Source organism: Rhinolophus sinicus, chromosome 1 (assembly GCF_057876585.1).
Source record: "Rhinolophus sinicus isolate RSI-liver-muscle chromosome 1, RSI-T2T, whole genome shotgun sequence".
Classification (NCBI taxonomy): domain Eukaryota; kingdom Metazoa; phylum Chordata; class Mammalia; order Chiroptera; family Rhinolophidae; genus Rhinolophus; species Rhinolophus sinicus.
The window spans coordinates 24,934,731-24,959,837 of NC_142501.1; the positions used below are offsets into that span (position 1 = coordinate 24,934,731).

The 25,107-nt window shown below is 41.7% G+C and overlaps 1 protein-coding gene across 1 annotated transcript in view; it reads right to left on the reverse strand.

Moving 5' to 3' along the window:
* The window catches only part of ANO2 (anoctamin 2), a 309,076-nt gene that overhangs the window by 135,272 nt on the left and 148,697 nt on the right, over positions 1-25,107 (reverse strand). The window contains exons 11-14 of the mRNA XM_074326158.2: positions 18,118-18,252; positions 12,448-12,608; positions 7,842-7,924; positions 5,150-5,260 (exon numbers count right to left, since the gene is read on the reverse strand). Of these exons, the coding sequence (XP_074182259.2) occupies positions 5,150-5,260; positions 7,842-7,924; positions 12,448-12,608; positions 18,118-18,252 (490 nt within the window). The remainder of the gene's footprint in view (positions 1-5,149; positions 5,261-7,841; positions 7,925-12,447; positions 12,609-18,117; positions 18,253-25,107) is intronic.

Sequence of the window (25,107 nt, forward strand, 5' to 3'; positions counted from 1 at the left end):
GGTATTTCTTTCCCATACCACTCTCTCTATCTGCTTCCGGTGGCCTGTCCTGCAGTGACTTCCTGAAGGGTTGTAGCACCTAGTGGGTGGCCCGCTCCTGGGTTCTGGTCATAGTACCACCTTCCTTGTCCTTTCAGTCCAATGAGTGGTTGCAACTCGCTGCTGTTGCTAATCTCTGGGCTGTCTCACCACCCCATTTGTCTCAACTGCCCCAACTCTAAAACCTTTATAATTAGTTCCTCATATTATTTTCCCGCTATTGAACTATGTGGCATGAGCTGGCATGAGCTCTGTTTTCTGACTATTCCCTAACTCATACAAAGTTTATTGAAAGAAAAGGAAGCAGGAGCAGGAATTAGAAGAGGCTGAGGGACAGATCAGAGGGACAAAAGGCAAAGGTCAGGACTGCTCTCCAACCCCACCATCTACACAGCGCTTCAGCATCTGTACTCAACTTAGACCTTTATCATCTTGAACAAACAGAGCAAAATCTTGCCCTCGAGGGAAACTTGAGAAAACCTCCAAATCTATCCAGAACAGATTCTATTCCATAAAATCTGTTCCAGAAAAGGTTCAAACTGATCCAGGTAAAAAAATAAAATAAAATATAAAACAAAAAAAATAAAAGAACCTATTCTTTTATTAAATGTTCCAGACTCCATATTCTTCCTTGGAAACACTATATGTGTTTATATTCCCAAATTCTCCCTACTGTCTGTTGAACCTCTTTCCATAAACTGAGCTAATTCTACTCGCTGCTGTTCTCAGTGGAAATACAGCAGCATCCCACCAAAATGCACACAAAACCACTAAAGAAAAAGTAGGGTAACAAGTTTATCTCATACTCATCTTTCCATTTAATACCACAGTCCTTCCTGACGTTAGTATAAGGAAAAAGAACCAAGAATAATTTTTTTAGATGCATTTGAGGATCTGTTGAGGGGAAACATTTGAAAGACAGAGGAGCGTAGTGTTCAAGACCCATTGCTCTTAAGTCAGACTCCCTGGCTAATACGGTGTCTCCAAAAAAAAATAAAACCTAGCCGAACAATCAGTTGTAACACGTCTTTTGGAACAAAAATAATATAAGACCCTGTCTTATTTTACAATAATATAAGACCCAGTCTTATACCATGTTCATAGATAAAAGATTTAATATTGTTAAGGTGGTAAAACTTTCTGAATTAATCCACAGATTCAAGTCAATTTCTATCAAATTTCCAAGCTTGAATTTTTTGCAGAAATTGACATGCTGGTCATGAAATTCACATGGAAATGCAAGGTACCCAGAATTATCAAATTAATTTTGAAAAAGAAGTACAAAGTCATAGTCACATTCCCAATTTCAAAACATACTAAACATGTGCAGTAAAAAAGACAATATGGTACTGGCATAAGGAGAGACATATAGATTAACAGAATAGAATTGAGAGTCTAGAGATAAATTCTTACATTTATGGTAAAATGATTCTTGATGAGGGTATCGCTAATACAATGGGGAAAATAGTCTTTTCCACAAATGGTGCTGGGACAACTGAATAGCCACAGTTAAAAAAAATGGACCCTTTACATCATACACAAAAACTAACTCAAAATGGATCATAGAACTAAATGTAAGAGCTAACACTATAAAACTCTTAGAAGAAAACCTAGGAATATATCTCTATGTATTGGATTTGGCAATGGTTTCTTAGATATGATACAAAAGCAGAATTGACAAAAGACAAAATAGATCAATTGAACTACATCAAAAACTTTTGTGCTTCAAACTGTATCGTTAATAAAAAAATTTTAAAAACCCATAGAATGACAGAAAATATTTGTAAATCATATAATTTGATAACAGACTGGTATCCAGATTATGCAAATAACTCTTACAACACAAAAATAAAAAGACAATTACCCAATTTAAAAAACAGGCAAAGGATTTGAATAGATATTTTTCCAAAGAAAACACTCACATGGCCAATAAGCACATGAAAAGATGGTCAATATCATTGGTCATTAGGGAAATGCTAATTAAAACCACAATAAAATAACTCATCATATAACTAGGATGGATGAAATTGGAGCCCTAATGCATTGCTAGTTGAAACGTAAAATTGGTGCAGTCACTTTAGAAAATTGTATGGCACTTATTCAAAATGTTAAACGTACAGTTTACCATATAAGCCAGTATTTCCACTCTTACCTATGTATTCAAGAGAAATGAAACATTCACCCACACATAAACTTGTACACAAGTATTCATAGCAGTATAATTTATAACAACCAAAAATGGATGCCATTCAAATGTTCATCAATGATGAATATTTAAATAAAATGAGGTATATCCAAAATATGGAATACTATTTGGCAATAAAAAGCAGTGAAGTACTGATATAGCTACAACATGGATGAATCATGAAAACATTTTGCTAAGTGAAAGAAGCTAAATACCATATTTTTCACAATTCCATTTACATGAAAGTCCAGAATAGGCAAATCTATAGAAACAGAAAGTAACTTAGTTGTTTCACATGGCTTGGTAACTATTGGGTATAGGGTTTCTACTGGGGTCTCTTCTGGGGGTGATAAAAATATTTTAAACTTAGGCTGTGGGATGACTGCAAAAACCTGTGAATAGGGGCGGCCAGTTAGCTCAGTTGGTTAGAGGCGGTGCTCTTAACACAAGGTTGCCAGTTCAATCCCCACATGGGCCACTGTGAGCTGCACCCTCCACAACTAGATTGGAACAACTACTTGACTTGGAGCTGATGAGTCCTGGAAAAACACACTTAGGATAAATTTAAAAGTTTTTTAAAAAATCTGTGAATATACTTAAAACCATAAATTGTATACTTTAAATGGGTGAATTTTATGGTCTAAGAAGTAAATCTCACTACAGATGTTTTTAAAAATGGACTTTATATCTTCAAAAATTTTTTTTAAAAAGCAATGGTTCTTGGGGAGCAGGTAGTGCTGAGTTGGATTACCAGCTCCCTCACAACTAGCTATGTGGTCTTCCGCAAGTTCTTATACCACTCTGGGCCTCAATAAATGGGGGCTTTTCATCATTCAAAAGGAAGGGAAGGAAGGAGAAGTAAGGATATGCAGCCTCAGGGTTACTGACAATGGAGACAGAGCCGTGGTGATCCTTTGGGATGAAAGAAGCACAGCCAAGACCACCAGTAGACTTTGATTCTTTGCCCCATCTATTTCCCAGAATAAGGTGCCTTTCCTAAATCTCCCACACGAGATGGAGTCCCCAGAGCCTTCTCACACAGTAGGGATTGACCACAGCTCTTTTGTGGCAAGAGCAGTATCCTTCCCATCAGGCAGCACCATGTGCCCCTCCCTTCATCCCCCACCTTTGGCAGATTTACAGCTAGAACAGAAGTATTTCCAATATTAAAAGAACTGAGGAAACACAGAAGGATGCTAACAATCAAATTGCAGGCCATTTTTATCTTACATTGCTCATTTGGGAAGGTCATTTTCCCCCTGGTGCCCATAAGGCATTAGATGCTTTGAGCTTTGCATTCTCAACAGTGTACTGAAAATAGATGTTGAATGCTAAAACATAAACATATGTATCATTCATAATGCATTCAGATGTTTTTCAATTATTCATGGTTCCTGAGAGTTACTTGACCTATCATGCATATATATCCAAACAATGTTTATACTAGAACCACATCCTCCATGTACACAGTTCCAGCTCCTTGGCATTCCTGCCTATGAATTAAAATTAAATGAGTCAGTGGTCAATAAAAGTTACATGTGATTTCCATAAAATTATCTATTGTATATTGCTCTGGGGTGGAGAAAGAAGGCTGCATGGAGTTGCCAAAACTGACAGGACACAGAATGCTTGTTTTCTGATGAGGGTGGCAGTGATGATTAGTCTTTCCTAAGAATGAATTCATTATTTCCCTGAATAATTGGTGGTCTTGGACTTAACTGTCTAGGAAAAAGATAACTCAAAGGGCCACCTTCCTTTCTCTTCTGCCTAAGTCTTATTTTATTTAAAAAAAAAAAAAAAAAAGCCAGATTTCTGGGCTCAAAAACAACACATTCTTCTCTTTTGCTGCTTGAATAAATTTGCATGTTAACATGAATGGTTTCAACTTAAAGAATGTAAAATTAAACAAAATTTGAATTCAAATCCAAAATGGAGAAAAGACACATGCAAAAACAACAGATTTTCAATCTTGTTGATTTTTTCGGGAACCAGATTAGGAAAGACATAAACACACACACACAAGGAAATGTGGCACTCAGAGGAGACAGGCACTGCCAACGAGGAGCCCCCGCATCGTAGCCCCACCTCACACACACTCTGAGCAGTCACAGATCACAGAAGATTCTGCAGCTCTGTTTCAGTGTCTGAATGCCACCATCAAACTCAGAAATATGACTCAGAAGACATGTTCACCATCACATTCCTACTTTTGGAGGCCAACCCAGATAAGATGAAATGTAAGGAACATTGTATGCATAGCTCAAGCAAATACAGGCGTGAATTTGCCTCTGCTGGCCCTAAGAGCTATTTCTTGCTATACCCTTTGACTTCCCTTCGCACTTGAAGGGCAGTATGCGTAGTGAGTAGATGCAAAGACTGTCAGAATCCCAGATCCACCCACCATTTATTGGCTGAGTGACCTCTGGCAAACGACTTAATCTGTGGACGTAATTTTTTTCATTAGTATTCATTTACGTAACAATAGTGTCGGCCTAAATTTATTGTGAGAATAGAATAATACAATGCACTTAGAGCACTGCCTAACCTAGAGCAAGCATTCAATAAGGGTTAGCTCTCATTGTGCTGGTTGGTATGATGGTGGTGGGTATCATTATGAGATATTTAGGTGACGGAGTCCAGAGAAACCATGCCTGACAGCCATTTCTTTCTTCTTCAACCTGCTCTCCCATATTGTCCAGACACTATCACCCAGGAAAGAGAGACAAATTAAGTCATGGCAAAAAGCCTGCTGCCCTGAGCTCTGACTGCAGGACAATGAGAAATGTCATCCTCTCATTCCACCCTATCCCACCCATCAAGACTTTCTCACAACACAGTCTCTGTCCACGAAGAGGTTCCAAATAAAACGACAGTAGGATCTTAAGAAATAAAGAAGACAGTGAGCAACAAGCACCAGCATCTTACCTCATCCTCCCTCTCAGACATATCGGTCCCCAATTTCTGGACAACTGACTTGTCGCTCTCCTTCAGCATTTTCTCTCGAACTTTGGTTTCATACTCAGGTCGGGAGTGTTCCTAAAACCCAAGAGTCAAAGAGTAGTTAGTAAACAGGCAAAAGAGCGACCTTGGCCTGCAAGTTATAACCAGACACCACAAGTACAGTAACGTCAGGACTTTGGATCAGATTCTATTGGACATGAGCTGCCATCGCACACACAATCACGAGGAGTCTAGACCAGGAGCACAATGTGGGGGAAAGAGAGGGGACACATAACACTTGTTACCACACTGAGAACCAAACCTGGGCACGTTCCTGGGGATGGTGCCGGTGTTGAGAAGGGAGAGAGAAAATGTTAAATGGACAGCTGATACAAAGAGAAGCCACATGCTTTGCATAGCAGTTTCATCAAAGGTAGAGTGACGCATCTGTTCATCCCACCAACTATCCTCAGACCTCAAACTTTAAGTTCCAATATGCCAGATCCCAGCTGGAGAAACAGACGTGCCCTACAGCTGGGAGTTAGGGCAACAACAAAACAATTTCCTCCCTGCTCCATTATTCTACAAGTTAAATGGCGACTAATAAAAATCAAAGTTAAAGGTGGCCATAGGGAATCTTAAAACTCACTTGCCTGGGCCTGTTTCCTGTACAGCCTAAGTGAGTAACTCATTGGCAAGTACACCAGTGCTCAAGAGACATCACTGAGCCATTCAGCAATAGAAACATAAATAGTGAGTCACCAGGCATGGGAAAGCACACCTAGCTAATCAAGAAGACCATGGTCAAAGCAAGGCAGATGCTGGAGCGGGAAGACACATGACTTACTTCAAGAATTTAACAGTGAACACCTGGCCGTATTGGCAGGTCTTCCCACAGCGTCCAAGCACAAATATCGACAAGTGCAAGGACTTCATGTTCCTGCATCATTTACCAATAACGCCTAGGCAGGGATTCAGGTGCTGGCTCACAGTGGACTCAGAGGACACATATTTCGTTACCACTTTTCATACATCAGAGATTCCAGAAGCCAACAAGTTAGACTCCTAGACTGCTCTTTGGCTTACCCAAGATGTGCCATGATGTTGGAGAGGAGAAACTGCGCGTGACTAATAAACATAACCAATACAACAGGAGGTGACACTATTCAAGTGTTTTTAAGACCCACCATCATTACATCATCACCCGATCTCTAAGGAACAACCAGACCCAAGAGCCACACCCCTGGGTCAATGCAGCCCCTGCCTAAGGGGCCTCCCTGTGGAACCAGCAGGACGCTGCCAAGGGACTTGTTGCAAGACTCCTTTGGATCCTGTTTGTGCTTGTTGAAGGGGGACCTGTCAGACCTCAAGAGTCTTTCTCTCAGAAGTGGGCCAATCTTCATTCAGCTCAGTGGACTTCTCTTGTCCTATTAGCTTCTGTCAGTCAGGCCCCAGGAGCTCCTCGGACCTCTTAGAAAACGTGGCTTCATCTGAACACCCCATCCTCTCTGAAGGCAGAACCCATATGTACATTTTCTCGTTTATCATGGAATCCATGAGGCTGTCAGTCTTGGGGCATATGCTTCACACATAGGACTGGATAGAATAAGCACATGTATTCAATACGTGGTAATGGAATGCCCATCTGCTCAAAGGCAAGCTGACTAATTAGAGCATTAAGGAGAAGAAATCATGTGGAGCCACACAGGCTCTAGAACAAGACTAAATTGGGGATTTCACTTGGTTGGCCATACAACATCACAGCCACAAAGCCAGAGGTCCCACGACCAAGGCAAGGCACATGAATTACTGCAGAGTGTGGAGAAGGCCTGTTCTCCATGCAGCCACTGTAATGCTTGTGGCCAACCTTTGTAAATGGGTACTCAGCCACCTGGAAGTGCTTCCTGGTCCTTCTAGATGCTGCCCCCAGCACTGCATCCACAATGTCCACAATTGAGGAGCACCTATCTGATACTGACATTTGCTCTTCAGTCCAGGCAGCATGTGGGAACAGATAACTGTGCACAACCATGTGTACACTGCTTTTCGCCAACTCACCGGCATCAAGAGTGGGGCCCTAGCCCTCAGAGAGCCTTCAAGGAAGGCTGACCTGTCTCCATCCTTTAAATATCATCTCTCCATAAAACTAGGCTCTAGAAGAACCTACCCTTAACCCTTAGTTCATGCTCCAGTTTCATACATGGTGTACTGGCTTCACTATAATGGTATAGCAATTCTTTCTTCTTCCATAGGCATAAAGGCTTACCAGCACCTGGCACCCATGCCTCTCGCTTGACCCTCAGTATGCTCTGGGTATCCAGGAGCGACTCCTGGTCTCTGGCTTTATGCTCACTAGAAGCAATGACATGGGAGACAGAAGTATGTTGAATTAAATCTCAAGGCTACTACAAGGCTTGCCTCTTGTGCCGTCTCTTTTCCCAGAGAGGGGCCCAGTGTCTTACAGCTCAAAAGTAGAGAGGCAACTTGAATTATTGGTCTTGGTGCATTAATAACCATGGCTTAGCCCACGGAGCCAAGCTAGAAAAGCTGCCACAGTAAGACCCAGCCAGTGACTAGCTGATGTGACAGTACACATAAGTGGTTATCTCACTCCAAATGGTCTATTTCCAGAGTGAAAGCAAAGCAAAGACCCAGAGAAGCATGCAAGAGAACTCACTTCTTCCTCTTCTATACCAGTCAGGTCCCAGAAGTAGCCCAGTCGCATCTGTAATCTCTTCCAGTTTTCAAGAAACATGGTAGCTTAAAAAGAAAGAAAAAATCCTATTAATTTCAGAGTGGATTTTGAGTACTCTGGATTTGCCAATGGTAGTAAAGAATAAACTTACAGATTTCAAATTTAGGGGCTCTCTTTAAAGTATTTTTTCCCTTCCTCTGACTTCTAGCTGAAAATACTTTCCACATCCTCGAGAGTACAGTAGATATGTTTAAAGGGGTACACACACACACACACACACACACACACACACACACATTTTTCCACTTATATGTTATGAGAAGCGGGTAAACATTGATCTCAAAAAATGGGAAAGGATGGAAGAATAAATAAAATAAGAATGGAAGGCTTTGTAGTATTTTTTGATGAACCTCATCTTGCCTATGCATACATTCTTTCTTCCTGCACCTTCCTCAGCATTCTCACTTTTCCCCCATCTTTTTTCCTGTCCCCAGCACCAGTCCCTTCTGTGGGCCCTAATCACTTCATTCTGAGGTTATGCAACAGTCTTCTAATAGTTCTGACTCCAGAGCCTCAGCCTTCCAACCCATGTTGCATGCAGCTCATAGACTAATCTCCCTTAAGTGGTATTCATTCATTCGTCCATTTCTTAGAAAATATTTTTTAATGCCTACCATATCTACACAGTGGTCAGTTTGCCTGCTCCAACCATCACCCCTTGAAGGGCCAGCCCAACGTGCTCCAGAAAGAATCAACACCCTCTACTCTACAGCCATGGCTAGTTATACCAGGATTGAATGCCTGATCCAGAGACTGCCAATGGACCAGATTCTCTCTTTTGAAAACTAAAACCAAGAGACACAAAGAGAAGCAGGGATGGCAGAAACCAAGCAGCCCCTGAAAGGAGAGAGGTCTGTGGTTTCTGATAGCTCCTCCAGCTCCAGTTCCCCAACAGCCTAGCTATTTTTCATTTCCTGCATTCATGAGCTTGCTTTTTGCCTTCTTACAATAAATCTCTTGCAAATTTGAATAAACTTTTAATCCTGAAAAAAAGAAAAAAGACCAGGCCCGGCTAAGGTATCTGCAATATACAAAACACTTAACCACAATACAGGGCACAAAGTGATTGGGGCCTTAAGAAGGACGCAGATAAAAAGCTGTGGGCATGCAGGAGAGGGAGGGAGTGCTTGCTGCATCTGAGCTGAGTCTTGAAGACCAATGGCATTCAGCCAGTGAAGAAGGGGTGGGGAAAGGAAGGAAGCCAACACCTTCCCTGCTGAAACTTCCAATGGCTTCTGATGGCCTAAGTTCTCTCTGGATACTGCGACCCTGTGTACCTGGCCAGATCCATCTGTCTAAATCTCTTCCCACCATTTGTCAACACGCACCTCACACCTGCATGCTGTTCCTCACTGTCCTCTTCATCCCCAACTTGAGTATATTGACCCCTCTTCTATGGAACCTGCCAATGTCTATCCTCATCATTTCCGGACCAGCTCAAGGCCCACTTCTTCCATAAGAGCAGACTCAAGGGTGCCCTCTCCTCCACATCCCTACTGCACTTATAGTCTGCTACCCCAGAAAGGGAAGGGATCTGACATTCCCTGAGGCCACGTCTGCATCTCTGCACCACAGGCAACAAGAGACTGGTGACCTTTGCTGCATGCCACGCTGGACAGCTGGCTGCCATTCAGGTCTGCAGTGTAACAACAGGTCCGTAAACTCTTCTTCAGCTCCCAGCTGCTCTGTTTACCTTGGGCACAGCACAGAACTGAGCATAACAAACACCCATGAACTGGTTAAATGAGCAGTTATTTAACGCTTTATTTGTTTTACTTGGTGCAACATGACCGTGGACTGATCTATATGTTTTCTCCTTGGATTTGAGGCTCTTTCCTATGAGTGCACACTGACCTCCCGACACTGGCACCGGCCTGGGGATGCTCTGAAACCAGGCAGGATACCCCTCCTCTTCCTCTGCTCCTCTCAGTGCCTAAGAAGGGCTCTGCACACAGCAGGGCTCAGAGCGCTTCTGGCTGCAGTGTCCATAAAGGACAGATGTCAGACTGTGGGAACAGGCGAGAGGGGCAAAAGAGTCACTGAAAGAGGGGTCATAAGGACAAGGGAGGGCTGTCATAGTGACGAAGAGCTGCTCACAGCTCCTGGTGCGTATTAAGTGCCAGGCACCGTGCTAAGTGCTCTGCACACATATCTCATTCATTTGTCAGAGAACTAGGGGATAGGTGTTCCTTCACCCATTTACCAGATGAGGACCATGATGCTCGAAGGTTAAGTACCGTGCCCCACGTAGCATCGCACCTTGGTTAAGAGTACTGACTTGAGTGACACAGAGCTAGAGTCACACTGACTTGCCTTGGGAGCCCCAGCTGGAAGGTGCAGGATTGAGGCACTCATCAGGCAGCCCCCTAAGTCAACATCCTTAACCTCTACTCAAAACGAAGTTAGGAACCCTCTCCTTCACTTCCCTTTTCAGTAGGGCTTCGCTCTCTCCAGAGCTGCCTGGGATTTGAGGCCAGAACCGCAGAGGAGCTGGGCCTGAAGACCTTGACAGACCCGAGCCCTTCTGACTAGTACCCTCCACGCAGCCCGTCTCAGCAACCCTCGTTCCCACCCCACAGCAGCCTGCTGAGTCTCTGAGGAGAACCAGTTTTCTGTCCCAGCCTTCTTCCTGGCGGGCCTGGTCCGTGGCCCAGGCCCACTGAACATAATAATCATGATAATGAGAGGCATTACTATTATTTTTAATTGTAATTCGTAGGCAATCATGCCCAGAGGCTCCTGGCTGCTGTAACCAAATATACAATCACATAAAACACAGCAAGGCTGTTAAAAAAAACAAAACCAAACTCTACCCTATGCCAGGAAGCTCTGACACAATCTCACCCTTTTTGCTCTCCCTGCATTGCTGTACAAGAGGAAGAGCAGGGAGCTGGGGTGGGGGAGCACCCCAGAAGGGAGCTGGGGTGGGGGGAGCACCCCAGAAGGGATCTGGGGTGGGGGGAGGACCTCAGGAGGGGAGGGAGAGATCTGTTCGTGACAGCTCTTGAGAAAGAAGAAGCAGTTGTTGGGGCTTGAAAGTGGGAAAGGACAACTGAAAACCAAGTTTCTCTACAACAAGGAATTATGCATTCCTTAAGCAGTGTTATTAAGCTTCAGCTACTCAATCACGGTAATATCTTCAAGACAAATTAATGAGGATTGGGGTTGCAGTGTATCAAAACATGGAATGCATATTCCGAGTTCCAAATCAGGTCAAGTGGATTTGGGAGCAATTACAAGAGACCGTGCTTGATGAGAAGACAGAGCGGCCTGTGACGTCCCCGGCAACATGCCTCAACTTCAGTTTGTTCTACTGACCCTTGTGTGAACATTGTAGAGCGATATGGCCCCAAGTGCCATTTCCTCTTACTCCCTGTCCCTATTTTCATGGGTTGATCACTGCCCATGTGCCCCTGGGCAGCAGCTGTTCTCCCTGAGAGTAGAGTGTCCCCTGAAAATTTTCCTGGACGGCCTAGTGATATGGGAATCTTTCCAGTCTGGTTCCTACAGGGAATGGGGGAAGGTTATACTCAGTACTCCCAGCACTGCTGAGAACAAACCTCTCCCTGTGTCCTCACACTTTCAGGGATGAATGACTCATGGCCCCATCCTGGCAGGTCCTCCAGGCCCTGTGGAGTCAGTGATAAATCAAGCAGCCTCTGCAGCAGGACCATTGCCCTGCCGGCCCCTGATCCAGCAGGAAAGCTAAGAGCCTGCACACCCAGGATGAGTAAAAAGCAGGTGGCTACTCAAGATGGGCTAAAACATGTTGATTTGGTCCCTTTTTTAATACATGTGGGTGTGCCTTCTTGGAAATATTCAGTTACCACAGGGTTGTTATTCCAGTTTGTGAGAATAGAAGTACGTGTGTGTGTGTGTGTGTGTGTGTGTGTGTGTGTGTGGTCAGATCGCTGTGGCCCACAGAAAGTTTACCACCCTGATGCTCTGAGGGGTGGAGGGGCGGAGAAGGACAATGAAGGAACTATTTGTTCTTTCCTCCAAAAATCCCTTTGGTGGGAAGATTGAAAACACCACTCTGGTATTACATAAAATCTCTACAGTCTACCCTTACGATATTCTGGAAATTGCACTGAATCTGGAGTCAGGAGATAGGCCCACCTTTACTACCAGCTAACTCTGTGATGATGGCTGCGATCCCACCACTCTGAGTGTTATTTTGGATGATATCTCTGACATGTCTTAGTAGATGTTCCTGCAGGTGCCTTATGGGTGTGCTAAGGGTTTCCAAAACATGCACTGGTTCAAATTCTGAATAAATACCATATGAGACTAATTGCAAGGTTAACATTACTACATCGTTTGTAAAAATATGGAAAGCCAAAGAATACCCTTAGTTACCTTCACATATATGAGTGAAGGAAAGAAATCTATTGATCCTAAAATCCTTTTTGAGATACAAGGACTAAATGCTGAAGGAAGTACACCGAAGGATCTGGCTGTTAGCGCATGGTCACTGCACCGTTTCAAAGTAGCACCCATATAAGCAAGCCTCATGATAACCACTTACCCCACAGAGCCATGAAGATGGAGAAGAAGACAGTGGCCGGGTTGTCAAACAGGTGGCTGGCCCGTGCTGTCCCACAGGCTGAGCTGAGGTTCCAGTAATCGCAGGACTTGTCACACAGGGGACACATGGTGAAGGCATTCTGCTGGTCACACATCTCTTTGCTGCAGTGGACAGAGGCTACTGGGTCAGGTGGAGCTCAAGCAGGACCCACCCCAAACAAATCACCCCCCAACCATCTCCCACTTCTGAATTCATGACTGAGCTTATCAACTTCATACGCGAGGTATGTTTTAAAAAGGTGGGATTGGATTCTTCACTGTGGGAGTGTTATTCTTGTATTTTGTCAAAAAAAAAAAAAAAAATGGGCCACCTTCTGAGGTATGGAGCCCCCTGTCACTAGAAGTGTCCCAACAGAGAATTAGTGACAATCTGTCAGAGATGCTGTACACTGAATGATGCCTTAGAAAGCACCTTCAAAATCTGTGGAGTATATGAGGTTAGTGAAGAACATGAACAATTGTGAATAAATCATCGCCTAAAGTTAGATCTCATCATCATCATTCAAGTAGAGGCTGTCTTCTTAAACCTACTCTCTGTCTCACAATATGTGAGACTGGTCACAAGGAGAAACAAGCATGAGTATGTGGCTGGACCAACGCAAGCTCTTACTTCGAGAAGGAAAAGCCATGTGAAGAAGAATGGAGCCAGACCTGGATTGGAAGACTTTTCTAAGTGCAGCAGCTGCAAGACCATTTGCAGAATGGGGATTAATAACCTCAGCCTCATAAAAATTATCATCACCATGAAATGGGGTTAGGGAGAACGAAAGAATAAGGTAAATTCTTCCAAAGTCTAGATTCCATGATACTTAGAGTCAAATAAATAACCACCACCTACCGTGTTTCCCCAAAAATAAAACCTAGCTGGACAATCAGCTCTAACGCGTCTTTTGGAGCAAAAATTAATCTAAGACCCAGTATTATATTATATTATATTATATTATATTATATTATATTATATTATATTATAAAGACCTGGTCTTATATTATAGTAAAATAAGACCAGGTCTTAAATTAATTTTTGCTCCAAAAGACACATTAGAGCTGATTGTCCAGCTAGGTCTTATTTTGGGGGAAACACGGTATATTCTAAACTATTCTCACTATATTTCTGTTTAATGAGCTGATGGATATATTTGAAATTCCACTCATTCATTAAGTGGAGAGCTGGATCCAACAAATTTAATCTGACATGAGTGCTTGCAAATAAGAATCAAAGAACTACCGGCCATAACCGGTTTCCCAATATCTCTCCACACCATATATTGGTATAAAAATGAACAAACTTATCATTCTGGTGTGTAGTATCTCTCCCCCACCCTGGGGATGGAGACATGGATAAGCTCACAGTTGAGGGGAAAAGGTGGAGAACTCAAGATTTCATGAAAATGAAGCATTGGCTGTTGTCACAGAGCAGCTAAAGACACAGAGATGGGGAGGCAGGAGAACTCCTATGCTGAAAACTGTAGCTATGTTTTCTCTGATAAGAGGCAGCAGAGGGTGCTACAGAGCACGGCTGGCAAGGGGGAGGCCACTGCCAAGGTGAGTAAACTGGTCCCCTGTGTGCAAAAGCAAGTGGATTTACCCCAGAAGTCGAAGGAATGCATGGATCCAGTTTCCCTTCATTAAGCAGTTGAAGTGTTTTACCGAGGGCTGTTACTGTCTGTCAAGTCCCAGCTTTCAGGCTTGTTTTTAATAAGCTAGTAAGTCCATGGCAGAGAAAGGACTTCTGCGTGAGGGAATGGAAACTCTAGGTCTCTGAGGCTAAATCCTAGTTCCTCCCCTGACTTGCTGCTAAGCGCCCCATTGGCAAGTGTCAATAGCAGTGACTCATTCACATCGACAGTATTGAAGAGCAATATCTTACCAATAAGTTCAGCCATGCTAGTTTCACCTGGGTATGTTCTTATTGGTAACTGGAGAGTAAGGTTTGTTTTAAGTCTTCTGGGTCAGATAAGTGTTCGCTGCACAGTTGAGGAGTTGCTACTTTCAGAGAGGGAAGTACCCTCTTGGAAAACAAATTCACACAGAAAGTTGTTGGTCTCTATAAATTCTACTAAAGAGCTGTGCTTTCAAGCCATGTCTGAGAACATATAAATTCTCAGTGCTGCCCTCTGAACATGTGTTTAGGCACTTTGTTGTTCAGGGGATTTTTTACACATAGACTTGGGGGAGGGATAATCCTAGTCAGCCTAACCCTAATCCAATACAGTCAGTGCTGAAAGGTCAGGCATTAATAAAGTATTAGCAATCAACTTGGCGCAAAGCACTTTGAAACTTAAGCACTGGGTAAATTATTGGTTTTAAAATTACAGTACAGTCGACCACCAATCATTTTTACAAAATGGCAGCCACTATAGCATGGATACTCCCCATATCAATTAGATTTGAAGTCAGAATGTTTTATATGTATTGAATTGTGGACTTTTTTGTTTTTGTTTTTGGTGTTTTTCGGGGGAGGGGGTGATGCAAGCAATTTGAAGAGAATTCTGGAGAAATTCTGCCTCAGGATGGCATTAAAATGACTTGTGTTCTCTGAGAGAGGCTGCCTCTAGACAAGCTGAAAGATGAGGGAAGTTCATTTAGAATTGAAATCATGTCTGGGATGTTTATTAATTGCATAATCCACAGATTTCTAGTTAGTGTATTTCTTCCATCTATCATTTTCTCTAGAAAGCCTAAGAAGGTTGATAAACCCCAAAGTGAATGGTGTTCTTAATAAGGGACTCACTGCTTGCAAGTTAGGTGCTAGCACAAAGGGAGAAGGTACAACGAGGCAATTATCAGGAAATTCAGACAGAACATCTGCTATTAAGGTCTCAGACCTAAAGTAACCAATTTTTTTTCAATATGGTTTAGATTAATCAGCGTTTTTTAATGCTCCAGTCTTTCCTACCCATGTAAGCAAATACCTAACAAATGGAACCAATCCTTTGGTAAGCAGAGGAAAGTTCTATAGATGTAACGTGCACATATGGAATTGTTACTAACAAGTGATACTTGTATCTCACATATCAAAGTTATTGGCAATAAAAGGTCCCATTTAAAGTTCCACATAATATAAATTTTCTGGTTTTGATATTGTACTGCTGCTATATAAGACATAACCATTGAGCGAAACTTGGCGAAGGGTACACGTGACCCTCAGACTTATCTTTGCACCTTCCTGTGAATCTCTAATGTGCACAAAATAAAAAGGCTTTCAAAGTGATACATCGATAGTAACTACCAAACTTAATGTTAAAACTAGAAACCTAAAATAATCCCAGGAATAGTGCAAGTTTTTCATGATGCTTGGGAATGGCTGATAGATCCAGATCCTAAAAGAGTGTGAATTTGTTTAGATTTAGTATTGAGATTTGGACACCACTCCTTTGTTGATGAGGAGTGCTATTTTGTGAGTTTTTATCAGGCCCACAGAGCTTGGACTTTGGATGATTCAACAGCAGTTCTTTAAAAAAAAAATCTTCATAATACACTTAATTTTTTTCTATCATTTACACCTTCTTGATTTGCCACATCCTTCCCTGAGTCTGAAAAACTGACAACCAAAATTTCAATTTTATAACAGTATATTTCAAACTTTTTTGACTTATCACTTTGAAAGCCAGATGTTCTGTCTGTGACCTACAGCTTGAAAAAGGCTTTTACATCAGATTCCAGTATGCAAATACGTACATACCCTTTCCCCATAAACACTCTTCTAACTAAATAAAATCTCAGGCAACAATACTTATACTTCCTTCTTGTGATGAAAACTAACATTACAACATAACTAATGTAACATTCATTCTACTCTATCCTATCTTGTTCTAGTTCATCTAATAGATAACCAATAAATTGATTCCATAATCCACTAATGGGTTGGTACCCATAATTTGCAAAACATTGCGCATTCTGACAGGCAATAAGATACCTCTGCAATGATGATGCTCATGCTTTCCATGCATATATGCTTCACATAAATGAGTGTGTGTGCATATCCATAGGTATATATCATTGCAGCATGTATAGACCATGGTCATTTCCAGCTGCAGTGGTCAATGTCACATGCATTCCTGTATGAGGACCCAGGGCACAAGTTCTAAGTCCTGATGTAAACCAGCACAATAACCCCCCACCCACTTACACTGGCATTGGTCTCTATGGGTGGTATGAAGATTTCCAGTTCTGATCAACTTGAGGTCCAGCTCTCTAGGGATCACAACTGGGCAAGAGAAAGGTAGGAGCCATATTTTCTGAGAATGCACAGACAAGGCCAATAGAAGCTACTGGGCTGCTGAGAAGGATATGAGCACCTGGAAGATTTCACAGCTTATTGAAAAAAGCAAAGACTTTGGGGCAGGAGGCAACAGAGGTCAAATCCCAATCTTGGCAATTATTAGTTGTTGAAATGGACAAGTTATGTGACCTCACTTAGTACAAATTTCTCCATCTCTGTTAGGTGAAAATATTACCTATGTTACAGAATTTACAATGTTGATCTCTACTGGATCCAAGAAACCAGTCCATGAAACCACCTAGCACAAGATAGGTATCTGGTAAATATTAGTTCTTCCCTCATTGTAGATGGCCTGGGGAAGGCAGAACCCCGACAACATGGCTCCCCGACAACAGGTCCCAGAATTCCTAGTCAAGAACACTGGACAGATGATACTGGAGTTTTATATACAAAAATAGCCAAACCCTTGTCTCTTGTACAGTAGTCTCCTCTTATCCACAGTTTTCCTTTCTATAGATTCAGTTACTTTGTGTCAACCACAGTCCAAAAATATTTAATGGGAAATTTCAGAAATAAAGAACTCATAAGTTTTAAATTGCATGGCATTCTGGGTAGCACGATGAAATCTTGTGCTGTCCTGCTCTGTCCCACGTGGGATGTGAATCATCCCTTTGTCCAGCGTATCCACACTGTGTGTGCTACCCACCTGCTAGTCACCTAGTAGCCATCTTGGTTATCAGATCCACTGTCACGGTATTACCGTGCTTGTGTTAAAGTGACCCTTATAGCAGCCTAACGCTATGTCACGATGCTTATGTCATTCACCTCAGTCCATTTCATCACATAGGCATTGTATCATTTCACATCATCTCCAGAAGAATGATAAGCACAGGACAATATTTTAAGAGAGAGAGAAAGAGGCTACATTCATATAACTTTTAGTATAATATATTGTTATAATTGTTCTACTTTATTATTAGTTATTATTGTTAATCTCTTACTGTGCCTAATCTACATATTAAACTTTATCATAGACATGATTGTGTAGGAAAAAACATAGTAAATATAGGGTTGGGTACTATCCACGGTTTCAGAGATCCACTGAGGGTCTTGTAATGTATGCTTTGCAGATAAGGAGTAACTACTACGTATCTGCCTGCCCCCATCAGACCATTGATGAGGAAAGAAAGTGGGCCACGCCCAGTATGGCTCTGAAGCCATTCGTAGGATCTGTGGCTCCCAGGTCTGTCTCTGGAGAAAGGTTACATGTGTGATAAGGGAAGAAGGATAGAGAGTGAGGACTTTGGAAGGAGGTGAGTGAAATGTACTTGCAACTGGAATGAAGCTCCAAACGTGGGAATTGAGCCTTTTTCTTTAAAACCATTTTACCTGGGAATATCTTCTTCGATTGTTGCACATCCATAAAGAAATACAATCACCCCGATAATAGAAGATGGGATGAGGAATGACGTATATAATCCCAGCCAGGCAAAATACAGTCCGATTTTTTCTCCAAAATACTTTCTGGAAAAGAAAGTATAACACATATTAAGAACATTATATATTTTCCTCATATCTGTTGGTTCTAAACCTGACAACAGGTCAGCATAAATAAAAAGGGATGGAAATTACATGAGGCAAGGGGGACCTCAGCCCAAGGAATCAACAACTGGTCTTTTCTGAAATGAATTACATTCCATTGGAATCACATATGCACACCTATCCTAGCTGCTCATATAAAATAGCTATGAGAGGAATCCAGCCCTAACAGCAAATTGAAAACATGCCATAAATTTTGACATCTTCACCAGATGAACATAAATAATATATCATCATTTCATGACTGCCATAGTATTCCACCCACAGAAAAACACATCTTTTGGAACTAGTTTATTTAAACAAAACACACAAACTACATACTCGACGATGTATACTTATGTACATAAACTAATATAAACGTACTCATGGAAAAATGACTAGAAGAAATTTGATAAAATATTAGTAATGATTTCTTTAGCTGATGAAATTATGGGTAGTGTTTATTTCTTTTTTATCTTTCTGCATTTTTAAACTTTCTATTTTGTTAATGAATTACTCTTATAATTTAAAAAATTACTTTAAAAATAAAATTTACCAAGCCATAACTGTTTGATCCCCAGCTCATAAAGTTAGTAAATTATTACACTAAACTTCTAAAAATGGATTTGCTCTTAAATAAATGTTGGGTATGAGACAAATACAATCTACAGAGGAGCAGTATATTTTATTTCTCAAGAGCCTCTGACATAAAATCCAGGAGGGAGATGAGAGCTCAGCCCACTCTTTGATGGAAGCACTAAAGAGTAAGAACAGTGAATAGAGTCTCTTTACCCACTACCATATACTAAGCGCTGCTCCCACTTAGGATGTAGACAACTGCAAGAAAATGTAGCTTCCACCCTAACAATAAGAGAAATCTGGATAATCTGTGGAATCAAAACTTTTTTTGAACATGTCAGAAAGTCAAGGTTGCAAGGTACCAGGTGAACTAATTTTTTTTTTTTTGGAAAAAATAAAGAGACAATCTCCTCCTCCTCAAAAAAAAAAAAAAAAAAAAGGTGGGATACTTATTTGGCAGCATATGGGAGGAAAAAGGAGTCATCCTGAAAGTGAGTAAGAAGAAATAGCTAAAATGTTTTAAATTCTGGAAGGGGGAGTGTAGCTTAGCATAACAGATTAAAATAACTGGGAGCTCCAGACACAAGAGGAGTTTATACTCATTCACAGATCCTGTCCTCCTTATGGGGAGGATATTGGGAAAGGTAGACAAATGGAGAGGGCCCCCTTAATTGCATACAGGCATGAAAGCCCATCCATCTTCAAGGATCATCTCTCATTCAGATCAAAAGCCTTAAGTACCAGGTAAGAAGATCAGCAGTCTACTGCTGGGGGAGGGGCAGGAGGGAGACTGCTCTGTGGCAAAGGACTGTTGAGAACTAAGGGAAGAAAGGGAACAATGAGCACAGATTCTCAGCCTTCCATAGCCAAACAGAAAGCACGTGAAGAGCATCCCACTGCTGGAGGAATTTGAAGTCTGTGGTACAGAGAAGGTGACTCTGTAATGCAATGACAAAATCCAAACCCATAGCTCAGCTTCTGACTGGATTGACTCCACTCCCCTCACCAACAGCCATAAGCACATTTCCAGGGGTAAATACCATTTATCTCAGTTTCTGCTGTACTTTCATAAACAATGTCCAGAATTCAATAAAAAATCTTGGGACACATAAAAAATAATAAGCTCATTGCCAAGAAATAAGGAAATCAACAAAACCAAAGTTGATCTAGATGACAGGATTAATATCAGAGATTTTAAAACAATTATAATTAATACATTAAGGAAGAATCTAATGCAAAAGATGGACAACACGCATGAGGTGCTAATAAGACTTTCCTTGATCTGGGTACTGGTTGCATGTCTGTGTTCAGTTTGAAAAAATCAGCAAGCTGAATATTTATTGTATATACACTTTTCTATATGTATATTATACTTTGATTTTTTAAAATAGTTTTAAAAAGACACCACATGTCCTATAATCTGCAAGCCAACAGATTCCCTGGAGATCACCTTATCCATTCTCTTGCCTTCAAGCCAGACAGCATTCAATCCATGTCAGGCACACAGATCTTTCAGGCCCAGTCTGTCACCAGACTTAAAGGGGAGTTTTCACCTAAATGAAGCACAAAGGCCAGGCTAACAAAAGACAAGGCTACTGGAACAAGGCGGCCAGCCCTGAAATGCAAGGTTGGCATTTGGCAGGTCAGCCCAAGGCAGTGATGGAGGCCAATGAGGCTGCACCATTCCCAAACAATCAGATCAGATGCTGAGCAAGACATGGAGCAGACATGCCAGCAGGGCGTGTCCAGGGGAGCCAGCCCTGTCCCCTGGAGAAGGAAATGTCTGCTCTCAACTCTTGCCAAGCCCACATCAGCCTGCCAGGATGGCAGGCACAGCACCTTCCTTCCTGGTCTCACAAAAAGCCATCAGCTTTTCCTGGCCCCTCAGGAGGTGGATTAAAGGCAAACAGATTGGGTGCCCTTAGTATTATGGGCTTGTGCCCAAAGAGAACGTTCTGAGCCTTTAATTAAAGTTCACAATGGTTGGTTCTCTGGAAGACATCCTGGAATTTCCCTGCTACAAAAAAAAGCCAGGCAAGCCAGCAAAGACCTCTCCTTGGTGAAACCATGAGATGGGGCCAACATGAGTTAAATATTTAGTCAATTCAAGGTTCAAGCTCCCTGTCAGAATGGTCTCTCCCAGCTCAAGGGTCTCCCCATGGCCATCTCCTTTTAACAGTAGTGTCTAGGTAAGGAGGAAGTGTGTGCATCCTTATGAGGGAAGAGTAGAGAGAGCTTCTAACCCAAAGGCTGTTCCCTGGGGTTTTAGACCTTGGAGTCCTGCACTGGTCAAACATCCAGTTTCATGTTCTCCTGCTGTCCCTCTTTTTGGCTTTGCTCCAGCTCATTGGCCCTTTAATGTTCTTCAAACACACCACAGCTGCTCCCACCTCAGGATCTCTGCTGGCTGTGCCCTCTGCCTGAACACCCCTTCCTCAGGTTTCACACTCACTTCCTCCGTCTCTGCTCCAACATAGCCTCCTCAGAAAGGCCTCCTGGGGTCCCATCCCAAATGTCACCTAACCTGTCACCTTGCTTCATTTTTCTTCATAACACTTATCATTACCTAACATTCTTTTCTAAATTTATTGGAGGTTTTGTCCATCTCCATCACTAGAATGTAAGCTTCATGAGGGCAGCTTACATCCTGTCCTGTTCACTATTGTTTCCTTAGTGTCTAGAATATGCCTGGCACATAGCAGTGGCTTAATAAGCATTTGTTTAATGAATAACTATACCCTCATAGTAACTCCATGAGGTGGTTTCTCGGCCTATCCCTCTTCTATACAGGAAGTGAGCACAGCTCAGAGAAATTGAGTAACTTGTACAAGGTCACACAACTAACAATAGAAAAATCCAGACTCCAACTCAGGACTGCCTGATTTCAAGCCTCTACTTTACCCATGACATGTATCTCTTAGGTAACAGGGTAGGTGATAATGTACACTTGCGACTCCCAGTTTACCAAGTGTTATGATTTATTTTCCACTTTAATAAAAAACTGAAAGGAACCCTAAGGATGACCTAAAATGGAATTCTCTACTGAGCAACCTACAAAACCCTACAATCCCCAGAAGCACATTCACATCAGAAAAGCAGTGATGGTAACTGTTCCAATTACTATTTGTATAAAAAGCCATATATAAAATGATTATTTAGACAGTTTCTGTTTATTAATGAGCAGCATGAGAGCTTCTAAGGACACATCAGATGGTGATTAGAGACACATGCTCATGGTGAGTCTCCCAATCATTTATCAACTAGTGGTTTCGGCCATTTTATATTGTTTTCACTTTCATTCTTAAATATTGGTTTGTTTTGTTTTGTTATCCACAACCAATCTTTAAATAAAAATGGAAACATAAGGAAAACTGATGATATTCATGTTAAGGCAGAGCATAAAAACGGCAAGAAGGAAATCAGTGAATTTAGTATTATTTCCAATTATATCCAATTGGTTTGTCATTTATAGGAGTTAAAGATTGTCCCCAAATACCATGTGTAATCTGCAGAGAAGTCCTTGCAAAAGTAGCCTAAAACTTCCCCTTTTAGCTCATCATTTAGGAATGAAGGATAAATATTAGAGGATAAACCAGTTAAATTTTAACTCAGACTGCAACCCTACCAAATTTCAGGTCATAGAAGTGTGGTTTTTTTGGGGGTTTTTTTTTTGTCTATTTTAAAGCTGTAATATGATGATAAATTTTAATCTAAGTTTTAATATACATCATTACCCAAACCAAAGATTTCATACTCTGCTACTTAAAAATCCATTTGTTAGAACATGTTTTTTTCCTTGCATAATTTAATGTGATAATATAAACAGTGTGTGCCATCTTTGTTTAAAAGGAAAAGGATACACTTGTCTTTATGTATATTGAATATTATAAAAGATTGTATGTAATGAATTTTATAGTACAATATCCACTAATATTTCTTTAAAATTTTTACTTAGTATCATTTCTTCTTCATTTTCCACATAATATTGCCTTAGAAACAATTTCTAAGGGAGTTCAGGGGATTCTACATGTGCCACTGTGAAGACGGCTTGCGCAGAGCTGCACACCCACTCCCCACCTGGCTCCACCAGGGCTGCCCCAAGACGGTAACCTCAGGTTCTCTGGCTTCTGGGTTGGCCAATGGGAAGCACCAGCAGAAAATGGAAAGTGGGGGAATAAAGACAGTGGGGCATTGATTTTCCCCAACTGTCTGGCCGCAAAGCCCTAGGTTGGCAGTGGTTCCAAAGCTCCTGTCAGAGGTCTCCCTATGTGGTGGTTTCAGCACCACTCACTCTGGGTTCTGTAACCACAACCTCCTCCAGCCCCTTTGGACCTAGAGATGCTAACAACGCCCCACTGTTGCTCATCCTTGTCTTCCCGTCCCTTGTGGCTTTACCTCAATCCTCTATTACCCACTTGAGCATGTCACCTCGTTCCTAAATAACACAAGGCTCACAAGTCAAAAAAATCGGTGAAGGGAGTTAGACGTTACTGATCTGTTATAATTCTCTCATTTTACAGATTAGGGAACTGAGGCTGAAAGACATTACTAGACTTGTCCAAATCATTACCAATACGTAGGCAGAGCTACAGTTAGAGACCAGAGCTTAACATGGGAAAAATAGAGACCATACACTATAAGACTGTTAGAAGAGTTGGAGGTAGTATATATGCTCGTATATGAATTGCTTGGAACAGCACTTGACACACAGCAAATACTCAGAAATGTTAGCTAGCATCATCATCAGCATCATGTGCTAATTCCCAATTCAGTTGAGAAAAAAAAGGGGATATCGGCTTAAAAATAAGCAATCCTTCTAGCATAAAGATTCTAAAATTAATCCTGTTTGGTAGATAGAAAAACCAAAGCCCCCTTCAGTATGATGAGAAAGAGGTGCCAAAGTTCATAACGTGGTGAGAGCATGGGGTGAATTCCAGCCCCCTTACGCCCCCTTGGCCAGTTGCCCTGGTCAGCAAATAATCTGCACAGTTGTCACAGACTGGCCCTGCTTCAAGGTCCCTCAGAAAGGTGTCACTGTTAAATAAAAATGACCTTCATTTCACTGAGTTACAAATATCCACTGAGACAGCAAAGGAAAAGTGCTTTAAAAATGCTAAAGCAGAAGATTCCAGCACAAGTTACAGCGGCTCCCTTACTCCACATTCTTCCAAAAAGAAAAGGGGACAGGGAAGAGTAAGAAGAGGCTGAAGAACTGTTTCAACTTTGCTATTTCGTAACGTTTGCAGGTGGCAGAAAACAAACAAACAAACAAAAACCTTCCCCTTATAACAAAAGAATTGCTCTTCAGTGTTCTTCAATATTCTCAAGGGGCAGAAAGACCAGCAGTATGAGATGTAAAAGTCATCCAAGGAATCAATTATATTTTATGTTGAGAGGCTGATGATGAAATGTCTTGATACACAGCACAGCATTTACTGAAAGCTCTTGGGCAATGTTGGTGTCAGTGTTTTTGAAGAAGACCTGAAGCCACGGTGGAGCCTCTTGGAAAGCTGAGAAAGAGCCCAGCCCTCCCAAGCTACGTGTGCCCTTCACCAAGACATAGGTCGAGCCCTTCCTGAGCTCCTGCCGCCCATGTTCCTCCCTCGTTTTTCATTCATCTGAGAAATCTCACCCGCGTCCTGGTTGTTTTTCTTTCAAATTCAAAGCGCATTGTTCACCTTAAAAATAACCTTGTTTAGAACTGTACACCTGAAATCTATGTAACTTTACTAACAATTGTCACCCCAATAAACCTTAATTAAAAAAAAGAAAAGAACCCTGTTTGTTCTTTTGCTGGGTATGCACCTTTTTTTGATGATATCCTTTTCCCAAATTTGCTCCCCTCTCATTCTCCAAGGAAGAGAAGAAAAAGAACTTTTAATGAGCACCTACCCTGCTTTTTACACTTGTACATAGATGGTTTAAACCATACTCTGTGAATTAAGAATTATTCTCCCAATTTGCAGATAAGGAAACAAGCCTCAAAAAAGTTAAATCCCATGTTCAGGGTCCACAGTTAGCTACACATCTGAATTTCCACCCAAATTTATCTGCTCGAGAGTCTTTGATCTCTTCTACTGCCCCACGGTTTTGCCAATTCTAAACCCTTTTGTTCTACTGCTAATTGTGCCTCCCTCCTCTACCACTAGAATATGACTAATGGATAAGAGAATAGGGATAACTGTATATAACACACATACAGAAAAATAAATCCCACAAAAC